Source organism: Enoplosus armatus, chromosome 11 (genome assembly GCF_043641665.1).
Source record: "Enoplosus armatus isolate fEnoArm2 chromosome 11, fEnoArm2.hap1, whole genome shotgun sequence".
Lineage (NCBI taxonomy): Eukaryota > Metazoa > Chordata > Actinopteri > Centrarchiformes > Enoplosidae > Enoplosus > Enoplosus armatus.
In genome coordinates this window covers 22,579,029-22,597,634 of record NC_092190.1, presented here as the reverse complement: position 1 = coordinate 22,597,634, position 18,606 = coordinate 22,579,029, and the positions used below count along the sequence as shown (strand labels likewise).

General features: G+C 42.8%; 1 protein-coding gene across 1 annotated transcript in view; it reads right to left on the bottom strand.

The window, feature by feature from the left end:
- LOC139292693 (inactive dipeptidyl peptidase 10-like) overlaps window positions 1-17,025 on the bottom strand; it is a 107,184-nt gene extending 90,159 nt beyond the window's left edge. The window contains exon 1 of the mRNA XM_070915056.1: window positions 16,816-17,025. Coding sequence (XP_070771157.1) covers window positions 16,816-17,025 — 210 coding nt within the window. The remainder of the gene's footprint in view (window positions 1-16,815) is intronic.
- Between the last annotated feature and the right edge of the window lie 1,581 nt (window positions 17,026-18,606).

Below are 18,606 nucleotides of genomic sequence, written 5' to 3'. Positions count from 1 at the left end.
TTAAATCATTTATCCAACATTGTGCCTGCGCTGAAGGAACACAACAACCCACCAACTGTCCACACTCTGTCCATATGTATCACACAGAGTTTTTATGCCATTCAAATGACTCGCAACTTCCTCCACGTGGCTTACTTTTGCTCCTCGCAACTTATCCCAGCAGCAGCCAACTTTATTCCCGAGTGCTGTGTCACATAAACACTTCTGAAAGTTGAGCCCGGAGGGTTGCAGTCATACAAGCAGCTCAACTCATGCAAACCAGTCGCCGGGACGCGTGATGCAGTGGGCAGCGACAGCCAGCTCTGCTCTTACCTTCCCTTCATTTGAGTACCGCCGGGTGTGCTGCGCCGCTCCTGCGCTTTGGTTCATGTTTCAGCACCGTGGACAGCTCCGGTCGGGACAGGAACAGAGAAAAGAAAAGAAAAGCCAATCAGTCCGCGGATCGATAGAACTGCCGCTGAGAGTGATCACAGGGACCAACTGGCCGACGCAGGGGAGCCACTGAGACCAGTTTACTGATCGGTTTAAAGCTGTTTACTGGTTCGTCGTCTTTCTCTGTGACACGCTTGGGTTCTCAGCCAATGATGCCCGGCGCGTAAAAGACTCGCTCTGCTGGTGCGCCAGCTGTGAGCGCAAGCGGGCTGCTCACTCATCCGACAGCAACGCCACAGCCAAGTTAGCCCTCACTAACCCAGAGAACATAAGAGGCTATGAGCAATCTGGCTGAGAACAAATATAAAAGGTCCATAATCCTTCCAAATAAAAAATATGCTTCTTCCATAAATCCAAATCCTAAATCATTAGGCTACTAGACAGTTGCTTTCCCAGGAATTAACCTCTTACTAAAATACAAGCTATCATCCCATGAGGACAGATTGCATAACATGATAAAACTGATGTCAACAGCTTGCTGCATGTAAAGGCATCATGTTCAGAGAGCTGCTGCACGTCATCTGCTGTGAGCCCGTTCCTGTTGTCTTCACGGGGGATTTGTTTTTTGTTTTTTTTACCGCGATTAAACACGAGTTTGGCTGTTAGTGTGAGAAATGTCCTGTTTGAATAAAACGTGGTTTGATTCTGCAGAAAGCACGTTCAGTGTTCAAAACATGTAGACAACAAATCACTCAGAGTAGCAATAAGTTCTGGGCTCTGTATAATGACTGGTTCTGTTAGAAATATTCCATCCAGATGAGTTTCATTTGACTTCCAACTGTGAATCACAACATTTACCCCCATCCCAGTAAACTTCCAATGACATGATCACCCAAGTGTTCTCTTTCTGCACGGATTCACTTGCTTAAAGTCACGAATTACAATATATTGTAGCATGTTTCTTGGTGAACTCTGCCTTTAATTCAGGTACAAAGTCCCTTCCCAGTTTCACAGTGATTAAATCTGTCCTTTGTATATTCCACTACTTGTTCTCACATTTCATATTTTTGTCATTTCGATGAGGAGAAATCAGTTGGTAGGAATCAAGTTTACAACAATATTTCTTGTGGTAGCAATGAAGAGAGGTCTTGGAGCCCGGTGGTGGTGGTGGTGGTGGTGGTGGTGGAGTAAAGCCAGCAGGGAGGTGGAGCCTCCCAGGTGAACCTCTTGGAACATCCTGATAGTCATGGCAGCGACGGGGGGGGGTGGTGGGTTGTAGTCCTGAGCAGACGATTGTCAGATATGATGTTGGAAGTCTCTGGAGTAGAGTAGGGAAACAACGCTTTGTGTTTTAGGAAGTCATTCGCTCTTTCTGACATTCAAATGCAGGTGATGGGCAGCAGCGTGCGTTTATTCTGGGAGCCCCTATAGAGATCTGCAGAACAGCGCTGACACGTTACACCCTGCAGAAACAGCTGCATCAAAGCATATCTCCAATGCACATTTAGCAATTGTTTATTTAGTGAAATACATTTGCACCATTGACCTTTTCCAAATTTTAGCGTGCAGACAAAAATTCCCACTATAATCAAAGTCTAGATGTGTCCCTTTAAGGATTACGACTGCCCCGATCAGTGCTCCATCTTCTGAGGTCACAAGCAATTTCCAGGTGTTTTCCTGCTCAGATGAGACGACCTTGCAATTGGCATTTATAGTAAAGGTCTTGGTGCTATATTCACCTTATTACTTAAGGCAGTCTCGAGCTATTATTTTCTGGGGGGAAAAACTCCCAGATGCATTCTCCTGACAACGTTTGCTGTCAGTAATTTAATCAGAGCATCAGTGTTGGTACAGTATTACATGCAGGCAGCCAGCCTGAACCACTGACCAACGGAAATTACCTGCAAGCTATGTTTGACTGCAGTGACATTTTAAGATGATTGCCTTGAAACATGCGGGGAAGAGATCCTACGCTCTTGTAGTTTGAAGGAGATAGGGAATGATGTGACAGAGGGTGTCGCGCCAGTTATACCTCGTTCTGACCTGTTGGATAGTGATGGTGCTGTAAGACGTAAACTATCCATCCGCATGCAGCCAGTTTGTCCACTCCGCCCGATCAATAAGTAAAAGGCCTCCTCTTCTGTTAGCCTATAACAGAGCACTTCACTTGTATCATGAAAGCATGTATCCACTTTTAGAGAGCGGGAGACGCGACCTTTTGATGAAAGGTCGAGGGGTGATAGGAAATGTGTCACTGTCCAACAGTCGGACACCAAAATGTCACCAGGAAGTACAGGTCTGTCTGTAGAGTGGGAGACAGTAACAGCACAGAACAAGGCTGAGCTGGTGTGAGCTGAAACCTTCAAATAATGTGTTTTCAGCCAATGCAGCAATGCATTGACTTGTCATAAGTCAAGTTTCCATTTCAAATCTCCAGAAAATCTGCAACAGAAGATGTGAATGAATGTGCGTTTCCGTCCACATATATGCAAATATTAGGAGCAGAGTGCATCGAGAGAAACGCCAGTCGAACCTCAAACGAACGAAAGTCATGTGGGAAATGTGGCATTTCCTTTTCTTTCATGTATTATTGTGTGAAATGTTACCGTCTCTTCATTGCTTCTGTTTTTGTTTTTTACGTCATTTCCACTCAGGGTTTTTTTTTAATGCGCACGATAAAAATGTGCATAAAAACAGGTACATGTGTCACTAATAACATTAAACAATGGCTCTCTTCTACTCAGGTGTCCCAGCAAGCCGTGACAGTGTGACAGAATGCACAATAGGAAACTGAGGCAGCTAAATGGAATTCGGCCATCATGTGATTGTGGTTTTGCAACTGTGGCATGTCAAAGTGTCTTGTGTAAAAAAAAAAAATGGCCACTGGTTGTCAGATCACCTTTTAAGCCCTCCTTGGCAACAGTGTTTGAGTCTTTTTGCCTGTTTTTTGAAACCTGCCTGCCTTTTTCTTCAACTTTCGCCTGCTACCTTGTTTTGATTGCCGACAAAATGCTGACTTCTGCCTTTCTGACAGAGTAAGAAACTCTGCTTTTTAACTGCCTGCCTCGTCTGTGAGTCATGCTTTTGAGACCAAACCTCACCAAGCATCTGTATTGAAGATGTGCAGTTTTTTTTGCACAAATGTGTGCAAACGTTCATCGTAAGGTTGTAACATTGTGCAACCATAAGTAGTTTCTCATGTAGTTGTACATATATTTTTATAAGATTCAAACTAAATCTCGGTTGATTGTCATTATGAACAACATCAGACAACAGCGTGAAGAACATTGATCGAACGTTGTGTCTTTCAGTTTGGATTGGCTCGATTTAAAAAAAAGAAAGAAGCATGCAGTTGGACTTGGAAGATGATTATCTGCACACTCTGTTTCCCCAGTTTCATGGAGGAGTGAAATGTGATGCTTTACTACACGGCTGAGCAGGCAGCAGACTTCCAGCAATCGTGGCGTTTCCTTTGAATGTTCTTCCCTTTAAAAAAAAAAGGAAAACCAAATCAGACCTGTTAAAAGAGATTGGCTGCTGTGGCGGATACGCTTACAGAAAGAGCTCTCCATCCCTACAATAAGCTGATTTCTGTGCATTCAGTCCTGCCACACGGCCCGTGCCCACATGGGTGCCAAGTGAACTAATCCCTCTGACTCTTTTATAATCTGAGGCCCGCAGGTAATGCGTCTGATGTTACGTAACAATGATTTTCTTTTCTTCAAAACCTTGCTCTTATTTTAGTCGCTTGTATTGTAGTGACTCTATTTTTGCTTTCTTTTGATTGAGCTATATTAGTACACTCCTTTCCTCTGCACGATCTGGATCCCCCCCCCTCTCATTTATATTTGATCATTTTTCGACACCTAAATAAAGCCGAGATTTGTATTCAGAAAGCAACACATCCACGCAGGTTCACTAAATTACTGCCCTGATGATGTCTACGATATTCCGCAACAGTGGCAGCGCAGCACTACTCTGACTTTGTCCGCTCAGAAATTCCCTTTAATCTGTCTCGTCTATTCCTCTGTGCTGTTCTGCTCTCATTCATATACGCAGCATGTGTTTTCTTTTACAGTACGATGATCGATTCCTCTTTGATCTACATGACAGAATTATTCCCTGCTGATGCAGCCAGGAGCTTTTAAGCGCACGTGGAGGAGGAGGTGCCCGGGGGCCTCGGTCGGAGAGCAGTGCCGTGTCAGTCCAAACCTGACCTCCTGCTGTCCCACTCTGTCCATCAGCCTGCCGGGCAGTGATGACGTGTGATGTGTTGTCTCTACTTTCCCTCAATCAGCTGCAGGAAATAGACGGGCGAGGTGCATCTCTGCTGCAGTTCTCCTTCGCTCATCGCACATCTTTTCATCTACTCCCAGAGAGAGTCTGCATGTTTATTTGTATGTTCTGCAACTGTCACAGCTTCATTCCTTATTTTCATTCCCGGCATTTCAGTCCCTAGCTGAGGGAATGCTATTTACACACACACACACGTCTGATGTGCTACACTTGAGCCAGCCTGCTCGACAGCCGCTCACAATCATTAAATAAATCTCCACCTCCACCCCCCGCGATGCCAGACGGCGTTATTTGTCTCCAGTGCTTCCTTTATCAGTGACCACGCCAGCTGATGTGTTTTCTTGTTACCTCCCGTACAGAGGAGGGATATTAGTGTGAGGTGGATGCAACTGCCCCCCCCCAAACAGATGAGACGAGCGAAGCGCTTGTCTTCTTTCTTTGATGGATTCCCGGAATTGTTCCAGTGCTCCTGGAACTTGGCTTGGCAAGTTGATCATTGGACTTTTATTTATTTATGTAATAGGAAATTGCTTTTTTCCCTGAATAGAAAATAATTACTGCACTAGGTGCCCTTGTTGAAAAAGGAACAAAGATGTCCAGACCATCTTTAGAGCCCGTCGAGTTACATTCGGCTTCTATTTTCGCCTAAATGAGGCCTCCACAGTAATAACCACAATAAGGAAACTCAATATGAATTTGTACTCCCTTCACCTCAGTTCATGCCTCAAGTTATTCTTTAACTTTCAGCTAATTGTAGTGTAGTGATTGCAGGTCTACGGAAAGAGGACATGTTTGATTCATGGACTATTCTTTCTCTAAAGGATGAAACCCGACTGAAAAGACAGGAGGCTCATCCTCATCCTTGTATTGCAGTATTTTGTTAGTGAGGCAAGAAGGCCAAGAAGAGTAATTGCTACAAACAAACCATTCCCCCTTCCTCTCTGCACATAACCAGCACTTGAACAGTGTTGTACATCATCCACTTATGAGCCTTTACTTTGGCGTAAAAGGACGGGTGGGACCACTCGCTCTCTGTTCACAGTGAATTAGGTGGGTTGACCTTCCTGCCTTCATTCTGATTCCCTCTCCGGCTTCTCTTGAAGTGGAAGCTAATCTAATCAGAGCCTAGCCCATGCAGCACCGCGCTTTAATTCTCTTTCTCACGTTACCATTCTGTTTTGCAACTCTCCAGGCCTGTTTTCAAGCTCTCGCTCTCTGGGGGTGCTTTCCCTCACCTTTTTATACATCGCCCATTAATTATGAATGAGACAGGGCTTTGTGGAGGGAGGAGCAGTGATGGTATAGGGCCATGTGTAGGAGGATACATTGGGGACTGTGCACCCTCTTGAAGAGGAAATAGAGGGGAGGTCCTGCAGCGCTGCACATCCAAGTGTTCTCGTCCTTGCGAACGAGGAGATGAGTCACACACAGCTGTGATAAACCCATAATAATTCCTCAGGAAGTCTCTAAGTAATGCAATTATACTTTGAAGGCTAAAGGAGCTTGAAGTAAAATGCCAATGCTGCATTTTAACCGTGTTGTATACGAATTGCAATCGCTCATTTTATGTGGACAGCATGTGACAGAGAAGTTACAGAGTCAACCTTGAGCCCACGCTCACAACGAGGACCCGAATCCCATTTCCGCCTTTTCTTTCTGTGGATTCTGCGTTTGGGACTGAGGCCGTGACACACTTCACTGTGCGGTACGGAGCGCGCCGCTGACAGAAAATGATTAATGCACGGGTCTATTTAAGACTTTTTTGTAATTACAGAGAGAATAGAGGGAGCAAAACTAAATCCACAGAGGGAATAACCCTCGCAGTAAGACATCTGTGATGAATTGAGAACCGAGCCTGCGACACATGCACCATAGAGAAATTCTATAATATTTTAATGATGTTTGACCTAGTATTTGAGAAAGTTCTGTATTATGAATACAGCTATGGAAACAGGATAACCATAGTGATTATATGAAAATAAAAGAGTACCACACTGGGAGTATTTGGTAATACATTTAATTTAGTCCTATTGATAATACTTATTAAACCACAATGCCTCCTCTTAAGATCCCATTCTTATTGAAAACAGCCATGACTATGAAATGGCTTTCAGGTTTTTTTGGTACTTTTTTCTAAGCTCGCCCATTTTCATGAGGAAAGCTCAGTGACGTATCCAGTCTATCCATCGTATCCATTGTCCTGTCGAGGTTTTCAAACAAGAACTCTTATTCTGGCGTTTTTCAGTCAGCTGTTATTTTGATGTCCTTATGTCTCCTCTTTCTGTTTTTAACAGCTGCTTTAAGGCCAGCTGTGTTACAGGACCTTGTTTCTTTTTTCTTTACATCTTCTACATCTATAATCATCATCATACACTGCAGAAATATCTCCAATAAATCCCCCAATAAAACCACCGACACTGCTGGTGTTGAGACATTAATGGTAGACACAGCACAGGCTGTGTGACAGGAAATGGCAATCACAAATAGCTTGCTGTAGATAAAATGCCGGGTACACGGTATGATATTAAATTGATGCAATAAACTATAGGCATGTGGCACCACTGCAGAAAAACAAAGGCACAATTAGACCAGTAATTACTTATTTTATTACTTTTTTTTTCCATTAATGAATAAAAGAGCCAAAGCATTAAGAATTTAAATGGTGTACCTGACTTTAAACCTTAATATCTTGACAAAAAATGCTCCAGTAAGTTTGCATCGAAACAAGAACTGCCCCAGAATCAGTGAACTGGGTCGCATTATTTATTAAGGCGCTCCATGTGGCAAAGATCATGGGGGGGGGGGGTTGTTTGAGGTCCAGAGGAGAAGCATGGGCAAGTTGGCAGCAAACCAGACAGCAACACTTCAAATATCACCAGTGTCATCATACAACAGTAGAGCTTTAATGCCCCTGAAGGGCAATTTGGCTCACAGACAGAATCAATACTAAACAACAGAAAAATACAGCAATGAATAAGACAAGAATTAATACAAAGGAAAAACATCTGGTTTACGCTACTGTTGTCTTTGTCTCATGTCACAAAAGCCACCAGAGAAAGCAGTGCGAAGAGGTGAGAAACCAGGGGACACCACAGCTTCAGGCCGCGTCCCATTCTGTTTTCACCTCCCCAAAATCAGCTGGAAGAAAAGACAGAGGCCAGCTGTAAGAAGCAATAAACACTAGCACCCGGTCATACATTGTCCTGGACCCCCCAATTACAATGGTAGCTAAGAAAAAGTGACAATATCATTGGGTTATTAGCCCCAGGTAAAATATATCCAAAAAATTAAAAGGAATGTGACACAGTAGTGTTTGGGTCAATTTGCAGAGCAATTAGCCACAACTGTCATCCAACGTTAATCCTCGAGTTGTCCAGTGCAAAGTTAGCACAACTCATAGAGCCGCATTTATAGGAAATACGGCAGGTTGAAACATTCCTGGTTTTACAAGAGGTCTTACAGTCGTTTGTGTACAAGACAAATAAAAGCTGTGGGAGATGAGAGTGAACTAGTCAGAGAACCATTCACACAAAGTCTCTTTTAAAGCAACAAAATCCACGTTCCAATATGAAAACAGGCTACGTGCAACTAACAGCTGAAGAGAAAGAAGCCTGTTTTCACACAGTTTTTTGGAGTTTTTTGGAGTCATTTCCTAACGTCTACAACTTGCTTTCTCTTCATATCATATTCACGTTCAGTCTGGAGTTACACGAGGACACACAACACACACACACTTACTTTTTTTTACTTCTAATTTACATCTTTAACAGCGTTGTAGAATGGAGTGTGCACAGATTACAGGATTGTCTTGACTGTAGTTATTCTACTCGTTTACTCTTTAAGGGGAGCCACACCACAGCCCTCTTCGGCTAAGCTTTCTGGCTCTGCCTGCACATCTGTTGTTACTGTATGAAACGTTATCCAGGGGTGCTCGAAGCCTAAACAGCTCAAAGGGAAGATAGCTGCCCCGTGTTGTTTTCGCTTCACTGGTTTAATTTTGCATTTATACACTTGCTTGTCTATCATGGCAGATCTGCCTGGCTCTTTGCAGAAGATATTATAAAGTTTTACATGTACACCTAGACTGGCACCACTCTATGGGAGGGCATCAACACATTTCACAGAGCAGTGAACCTGCAAGAGGAAGTATTTCGGTGTTGTGTGCATGTGTGGCCTGGGGTGGAGGGTGGGGGGCTCATCAAAAATCCTGGGACACAGCACCCCCCGGATCCGAACCCATCTCTTTTAATGATTGTATTTCATCTCTCGGTTTTCATCATCTCTTCACTTTCATGTTTGTGCAAATACACTAAAACCAAACCAGCAATTAATTGTAATGATTGCTTCCAGTGCAGAGTGGATCTTAAAAAGGCTAACATGTAGGTGAAGTATGCAGCACAACAGCAGGAGGTCACCGACTGATCTCCTGACCAGGGGCCAGTTTTAAATCCACATTTAATGACTAACCCCAGTGAGTGAATACTGGAGGATTAAAAAACAGAATCGTGTTCACACTTAAATAAGTGCTGCAACAGTGAGCAGCATTTCTAACAGTATAATAAAGTGCTGAACAGGTGAATGAAATGCACAGTCAGAATAGCAGCCTGACACTACAATGTTAGCAGAATGCAGACAGACTTCAAAACAACCAATTGTCCGTGCAGTTTAACACTCTAAGTCTGAATAAAGCCAAAGCTAATGGAAGTGAAGTCTTATTTTACGTTTATCCAATACATTACAATATATCGTTCTATTTAGCTGGGTGAAGAGCACATATATCATCGGGCCAGCGGTTCGATTTTCTCCCAGCACATAGACCCACTTCTGCTAATTGATTAGCACCCTGCCTGCAAATGGATGGCGTATAAAGATGTCTGCCGCCTGGTTTGACACACTTCATCACTCAGTAGTCGTTCTACAGTACAATATGCTGAGCAGGGGCAGCTCACTGTGCGCCTCATGAACATAAAAACTAAATCCATTGAATTAGAGATGACTGACACAGGTGATGTGAAGTCTGCACGGCTGTATGCCCACCTTTCTGGACCTCGGTATTTTTTTCGAGGTGTTTATAATAAAAGTTGTAAAATAATTAAAATAATTAATAATAACTTACTTGGGATATAGATAATATAGATACAGTTATCGTTCAACGCAGAGTAAGAGAGAATTTTACAAGTGGACTGCTTGTAGTTCAGTGCCATTCATCCCTGACACCATCTGATGAATAGCTCCTGTGCAGTCGCGATACGTTAATTAACTAGCTAGCTAGCCAGCTAACATTAATTCCATCCATCCATTGGTAGACGGATGAACTTTCAACAAAAGTTGAAATGCTTTTCTTTTCATTCAGTTTGTGGAAAGGGTTGAAATTCATGTTCAGATGAGGTACCCCTATATATATATATATATATATTTATTTTCATCATCCTAGCGGAGGCCGGTGACATTTACATATAAATATAAATTGACCCTTTCCTCACCGAGACAGACCAAAATGAAAAGCCTCAGCTTTGGGAAGGGAAGAGATATACGGGACAAGACGAGGAGACTGAGAGAAAAGGAAAGAGAGAAGGTGATGGAGATGAGAGAGGAAGAGCAGGAACTGCCCACCGTGCCCAGGACAGAATGAGTCCTGAGACTCATGAGACCTGATCCAATTCAAACAATGTGATAACCACAAAGATATATATGCTCTTTGTAACTACAGTGGGACCGACACAAACACCTCGTATAATCATAGTGTAAACCCTGCGTGTGGCCCTGGACGTCTGGCTCTGTCTTTGAAAATGAAGAATAAACTATGTAGCCCAGCTTTCTGAGCCTGTTAAAGGATTTCTGCTCCTTTCTGAGAAGCCAAATGATTTCTAAAGCTTAACACTCCACATGTTCTCAGTCTTCATGCAGCCACTGTTATGACTGAATTGTTCTATTTCTGTTTTCCACATGCTGTGTTTACTGCCACATCCCCCGGGCGTGGCACGGTAAGTAAATTAGCAATATGCACCTGCAGTGAGTAGATTTATTCAACTGTGTTGCTATTTTGGGCGAGTTCATCTTCGGTGTTAGCATGTCTCTTCCTTTGAGGACAAACTCAGATGTGTAAAAATAGGATGTCTTTGTAAGATGTGACACACATCAGGTTCAGAAGAGTTTCTTTAAGATATCCCAGAAATAAAGACAAATACAATAAATAATGCTCTGCTTCTGTTTCTGTGTGTCAGATTGGACATTTTATTGTAGGGGACATTTTCCACTCAAGGTCCAGTAATTGTGTATGTGTGACAGACTGCACAGCTACTGTGCTTCTGAGTGGTGCGTGCTCACTCAGTTAAATATCAAAACACTTTCATTAACGATGGCGGATCTCTGGTTTTGCATGCAGCCGATTTGGTGTGTATTCGGCGTGTTTCATTGAAATCACACATTAGTAGATAAATAGGCGACATATGATGCTGAACTTGAATTATAGGCCCTCATAGGCTAACGTCTTGTGACATTTCAATTTTAATGTAGGTCTGTTTTCTATTAAGATGCTAAATGAAGGTGGAGCTGCTGTAAGCGAGTGAGGCGCTGTGGAGAGCTAACATTAATGAACAGACCCATGAAGACTCACGACTACTCTGTTTCTCAAAAGTGAGAAAGAGTTGTGGAGCACACAAAATCAATCCTTTCGATTTTTTTTCACATTAAATCTCACCAGCTAAAGCTGAAGTAAAGGGTGTCCAGGGTGAGAAAAAAAAGACAGATTAACATGAATATCTGACATTGTAACATTATATATGAGACAGAAAATAAGGAAATAGGTCCCCTTTAATATTTCCATGACTTGTGGCACTGTGCTAACAGCTAATGTTGTGTGTAAACCATATTCTAATAGTCTAATCTGTAACAGATTAGGATTATCTATGCAGCGTAGCCCCTGTGTGATATGAAATACAGTAATACACAAGTACTGATACTGCTTTGGGACTCTTCAGATATATTACAGCAACACAACTGAATTCACCCCAATTTGTCACTAAGAAGATTGCAGACCATCTGGTGAGTTTTTATTTTCTTCCTGTAAGGCGTTTCTGTTATTATCAACAACCCAGTATCATTGACTCCACCGCAGGTATTTCACCCAACAAGGTCTTGGAAGGCATATTTTGGTATCAGATAACCATCTGGACCTACATCTTAAAATAAAGACAGCCATAGTTGTTGCAGTTCAGGCATTTCTAAAAGTAAAAACAAATGTATGATTCACATAGACTCCATTAGATCCTGTGTTCAAATCTAGTAGAAATCTCAGTACTTTCTTTCAGATTACTTTAGGAGGATTTGAGGCAGACGATCAGGATTTGCCTTTATTCATGCTTAACAAACAGGAAGTAGTAATACAGCTGGAAAACGGGTCTAGCAAGGGCACCCAGAGTTCAAAGAGGTTGCACAAATCTTTTCATTAAATCCAGCCATCCACAAAGCTGCCTGTTGGAAGCTGAAGCAATGCAGAGGGCCATAGATGAAGGACAAACAAATAAGCAGGAATATTACAGCTATTTTAAAACAGTATTCAAGCAATCAAATGAGGAAGGAGAAAGAATAACAAACTGTTATTCCATAACAGTGTACATTTTGAATATAAGGAGAGCACGTGGAATCAAATAATCAACATACCGCTCTTGGAAACAAATTTTTTTATATTTTTTGAGGTGTGCTCAGTCGGTGCAATTACCTTCAGAGAGAATTCTAAATTTCCAATAGTGCCCTCGCGTTGCTCTGCTCGAGAAGAGTGCAGATATTATCGACATTATCGATGCCCTCCCTCTGCTAGATTGTCATCAATGGCCACGGCCATCATCGCTACTGGAGAGCCCACTTACTGTAATGTACGAATTGATGCACACAGACTTTGATTTCAATTGACACACGCTGAGCCGCACTGGCAAGCATGAACAGAGAGCTGCTGTCTCGTCCCGCTGCAGGGACGCAGAAAATAAAAGCAGCTGGAGCTGAAGCAGCAGTGACACACCGTAATCCACAAAGAGATTTAGGCTTGCAGAGATGCCGTCACAGCATCGGCATGTTTTCGGTGCATTTGCTTTGTCAGTTTGTCAGTCTGGCTTGTGGGGGAAACTATTCTTATGCAAAGTTAAAATGTCTTGTTGTCAAAGGAAACATCTGTATTGCTGAGAATCAGGTTGGAGGTCATTCCTGGTTCTGCAGACTCCAAAACCCTCATGAAAAGGTAAAATATCTTGGAACACAGCATCCAGCGAGTAGCATATTGTCACATTTCAACAGCTGCAATGAAATAAGCTGAAATAAAACTAAATCACTGCACAAAAATAGCAGTAATGATATGCATTGTGCTTTCATTAGCACCACATTTAATGGATTATCTATTGTTTGTCCTCATTTCTTTATTTCTTTACTGAGTGTGAGCCAAAACAAACGAAAACTCTTCAAACTGAACCCATGCAAACTAGAGCAAAGCTGCTGTTTACACTTTCAGCATTAGACAAAAATTTGGGTCAGTTGCAAATCCGTTCTAACCCAAGGATGATCTGGTGGCTTGTTGAAGGTTGTGTTGTTCTAAAATCCAGGCAGTACATCCTGCCAGTCCCTTGGTACACAGTGAACTGAGGGGGGGGGGGGGGGGGGCTGGAGGCAGTGATACCTCATGCAACACAAATATTGAGCAGCCAGATTCTGCGTCACATTTAAGAGCGGCTTGGAATGACTGAAGAACTCTTTGATTGACTCAATGGTGGACTGGTTACTGAGCAGGAAACTATCCAGTTGTGGCATGAGCTCTGTGTGTGTGTGTGTGTGTGTGTGTGTGTGTGTGTGTGTGTGTGTGTGTGTGTGTGAAAAATGACTTTTCTAAACAAACTTCACAGGCTTACAGTCAGGCATGTGAAGGAAGGCAAATCAAGCAAACAAAGAAAGTCGGGAACAGGGGAAACGGGGGATGGCTGACACAGGAAAACACAACAATGTGAACTGGCAAAGTGAAAGTGGTGGTAAGCTGCTTACATACACTGGAGGACTGATGAGATAATGAGAGGCAGGTGTGTCAGCAGGTGTGTCAGCAGGTGGGGAGGATTCGGAGACGCGATCAGGTGGACGTGGGAGTCAGGTGACCAGGCTTGGCGGGAAAGTCCGAGGGCATCTGGTGGACAGGTGGAGGGTGGCAGACGGTCTGGGAAGTTCCTCAGAAAAGCATGGGCCTGCAGGGGGAAGTGAGAAATGGTCGGAGGCCGAGGCAGAGCGGCAGACTGAGCAAAACTGGCAAATGCTGAAAAACTAATATGAGAAATCTTGGCTCATGTCGGGCAAAATAATAGGACCTCCTCACCACGAGAGGCCTCTGCTGCCTCAAACCTTTTTTACCATTTGTGAGTTCCCCCTTTTTATAGAAGTGAAATGCTAAATCGCTGGAGTTCCCCGTTAATAGGTAAGTAAATCTTTGTGTTGTATGCCATGTTGTACAAAAAGGGTCACAAGGTTGATCCCCACAGCATCTAATGTTCACAATCCTGTCAGGCTGCCTGCAAACTCGCAGACCGAACCTCCACTGCATTTTATGTAATATAACTGAAACAGCCTATGCTTAATACACATTACAATTTTACAATATGCTATATTATTTATATTTATAAATAATACAGCATGAAATGAGAATCAGTCTGCCGTGTGTTTACATCCAAGCACATCTAAACACTTTGTAGCAGCACCTTGAGAGCCACTAAGCTTACAGTACATCATCTACTTTCAATATAGTGGTTGTTATTGTAATGGGTGCCCTAAGTGAGGTTAGCTGTGGGCATCAAATAAACAGTATTGTCAGCTTAACATTCTGCTTTCATACCTGACGAAGAAACATTGTAGAAACTTGGAAAAAGAGGCTTCAAATATAAGCTCTTTTCTCCCTCCTCTACTTTCTGACTGCATCAGTGCATCATGTCGACACAAGCAGGGTGCAACACCATAACCTGATATTATCTGTTACTGGTGAAATACTACTCAGTGGTGGAAGAAGTACTCATATCAGATCCTTTACTGAAGTAAAACTAGCAATAACACACGGTGAAAATACGGCACAACAAGTAAAAGCCCTGCATATAAAAAGTAAAAGTATGCAAGTATTATTAAAGTATCAACAGGAAAATGACTCATTCTGGCGAAAACACTGTCAGTATTTTACTATTATATGTGATGTTTTGCATTAATATTAGTGGAGAATTAATGTCTATGTTACTACTTTTTAACTACCGCTTCCTCTTTGCAGATGCTGGAAATCGCCCTTGCTTCTCTTGCTTCTTAGAGATCCTTTTGTCACCTTTTGCTTTGTTGTTTTCCTCTTCTAAGGCCTCTTTCTCTGATGTATCAGTGAGAATGGCACTTTTATGGGGGTTTTTTCACCTATGATGAGTTGTTTATCCTGGGGCAGCTTTGGAATAGGGCCTGATATCTGGCTTGGTAGTCTTCTGTTAGAGCCTGGCGAGGCTGTGGTTAGGATGGGGCGATCTGTAACATCCCTATTTCAGGATGTACCCCAGCTGCTCCAGTCAGCTTGGCTGTCATACATTTTCCAGGCATCACATGCTGTATTGATGTGCCTCTTAAGTGGCTCATAGACAGTCCTGTCTAAGGGTTCAAGCCGATGGGAGCAGTGGGGTGGAAAGGAAATCATAACTGGGCCATTTTCTTTGGCATAATTGAGACCGTTGGGGGAAAGATGAGACTCATGATTTCCTTGGCTTGTCCTTTGTGCACTTTTTGGGCTCGACAAAATGATTCAAAAAGTCCACAAGCTAGCTTTAGTACAGGACTTTGGTTTAGGTATCAAAATATATCTTTTCTCTCCTGTAACCACATAACCAGCAGCTGCTTTTAAAAAGAGTTCAAGGCTTTATTTTCCTACAGTATGTGTGTAAAAACTGACTCAGTTGAAGTGTCAAAATAACATATTTTCTTTTAGGAAATATGCTCTTCATTGGTTCCAAATCAAAACCATATTTAATGTCTCAAAGCACGACAATTTTAATCATCAAGTGGTGGCAAATAGAAACTGAAATCAGTTTTAATGAAGACAGATTATTTTCATTACAGCTTAAAGATCTCTGCGCTGCCGACATTCTGTTACCTCTGTAAACACTGTTAAAGCCAAGGTGACTGTTGTCAGACAGTCAGGGGGAGCTCTTATTGTCAGAAAGTCTCAGACCATGTCTAACATCTTTAAATAACACACACACACACACACTGGAAGTTGAGACGGTGTGTTTATGTGTGCATGTCTCTTCAGGTCACTCACACTTCATCGGGAAAGCCATGGCTAAATGGTAAATGGACTTCACTTATATAACTTTTCAACCCTAACGGTTCAGTGTCTTGCTCAAGGACGTTTCGACATGACGGAGGGATCAAACCCCCAACCTGCTCTACCCGGCTCCACCCCCCCTGCGGCCTTCTGTGAGATCTGAAGGCTTCACAGTTTATGGGTGTGTATGTGTGTTTGTGCATTTTAGGGGCACAGGGAGAGATATAAAGCTATATAAAAATGTGTGTAAGTACTCTACGGTAAATCCACAGTGTGTTTTCTGTCTGTTGCTGAGACTGAGTATGCATGAGTATGCATGCACGCCAAGATCTCAGTTATGAGTCTTACCCTGTTGATTCAGTCGTAGCTCAAGTCAAAGAAAACCTAGGTAGCACATTTAGACATGGCATTCCTTGTAAAGAATACCACGTTTAGCAGACATGCAGAAACACATCCAAAAACCCAAACCCATAAACTATAGCAGCTGAGGAGTTTCAGGGTGAGTTGGGCTTGAATCCAAGTCTTGGACTGGACTAAAAAAAGTACAAAAGTAGAAATATGTGAATGAGCTGTCGCACATGATTCATTTGTAGATGATGGTGACGGATGAACACAGCTTGCACTGATATGCCATATAAGCAGCAGGATGACAATGTAAACAAGTGCGTGCATCGTGGTCAGTTCACATGGTAGTCGGTAGTCATTTACAAAGGGAGGTCACCTTCATGCAGGATGCAGCCCCCCCCTGTTGTTCTGCTGAGTCTGCAATAATTAGAAGCAGAAAAAAACAACAACAAAGCAGGATAGTTTGCAGAGGTGTCTCCCGTCAGCGTCACCGTTGGCTGGCTGATGATGATGGGGCTGGGCCGGTGAAACAGGAAGCACAGCAGGACGCTGAGCCGTGGGCTGAAAGTGCTTTGCGGAAGCATCACCTCCCCACAGAGAGGGCGGGAGACGTTGTCTAGGATGGACTTCAGTTTCATCATAATTACCGCTGCTGCTGTGTACAGGATGTCCATGTTCAGCTTGACAACATTGGATATCATGTGGCGATGTTCTGCAATTTTCTTATTTTCAACAAATATCACCAGCAATGAACTGATCCGACAAACGAGTTGTGTGTGTGTATACAGCTCAGTTGTCATGGAGATGAATTGTTACCACGTAACCTTAGTAAGAAGCTGAAAGCGAAATATTACATGAGGGCCTCAACTTCACCATTATATCAATGGAAGTCCCAGTGAATGAAATCACAACACTGTCCTGCTCCCATAAATACTCACCAGAGCACCAAATGTTTATAAATCCGCAGCAGAAAATAGGCCCCAACAACATAACGTGAAATTATATATGTGGATATATATATGCAATCAACTACCAAAGATTTTCAGATATAATTCTGTTCTCTTTTGGGCATATTCCTCTAAAGATCCCCCAAACAGAAGCGTGTTGAGGACTGAGGTAATATAACTGAATTGCATAGTGTGAAGTAGTTAACCATGCATGTGTTTGAAGGTGTGTTTGTCTAAACGCATACATTAAACAGCTGAAGAAATTCAAGGAGGTAGTTCAAGGGGCAATTACATACGCATCAAACATATTTCAGTTTGTCGGCCTGGCACACATCATTCACCACACAGACATTAAAATCATAAATATTGCACGGTTCCATCGCTTATGGGAATCTCAGAAAGATGTCGACATGCACCCGCCTACCATCTGTGAATTTCACTCCTTCGAAAGAGCATCAGTGGTGATGAACTGTGGCGTTCTTGGCGCGAGAACATAACAAACTAACTGGAGGATGAAAGGGGTTTGGGATTGTGCCAAGATGAACTATGATACGTGATTGTGCTCGTGCTGAAGTGAGCTTCCTGTTGGATCTAATTCATGGCAAGCCCAGGGAAACCCACCACAGGAGAAATAGAAATGAACTTTTTTCCAGTTTAAATCTTAACTTAACACCAGAATGAAAAACGGCGTTTCAGTGCCCTTTCTGGTAGAAGGTCTGTTCACCATTGGAGACACACCCAGAATGACTGAGGGTTTTTTTTGGGTGTGGTCAGAAGTGCGCTCTGTTGCACCTCTAACCACACCCAACAATGATGTCACAATGTACTCACACAACCTGGAGTACACTTCTACATCACTGCAGCAAGGTGAGTAAAGTAAAACTACTAGAGGTCCGCAAAAAAACAACATTTTCATGCTGCGTCAAGTTACTCTTAAATGACGAACACGGACATTTGTTCGTTCTCAGAGGCTCAGAGGTAAGGTTGTGTCCTGCTTCTCTGCTAGAGTTGTGTTGACTTCACCAGGCTGTGACCTTCAGTGCACATTTGGGTCTTTGCAGCTCAGTGTGGAGCAGTTGGGAAGAGTCCCGGTCAGGTAGGCTGAGGCCGTGATACTCTACTGGAATATGGTGGATTGCAGTAACCTTTGGGTTGGGAAAAGGTTGTCTAAATGTCTTAGTGAGAAGTCATCAAACCCTGTCTCCTAGAACTTATTTTGTGTTTTTTATCAACTCTATGAAGACATTTTTTCACATCTACAAAAGTTTCATTCTGAACATGAGTTCTACAGAACATTTCAAATCAAACTGTGATGGGAATAAAATGCTTTATTTG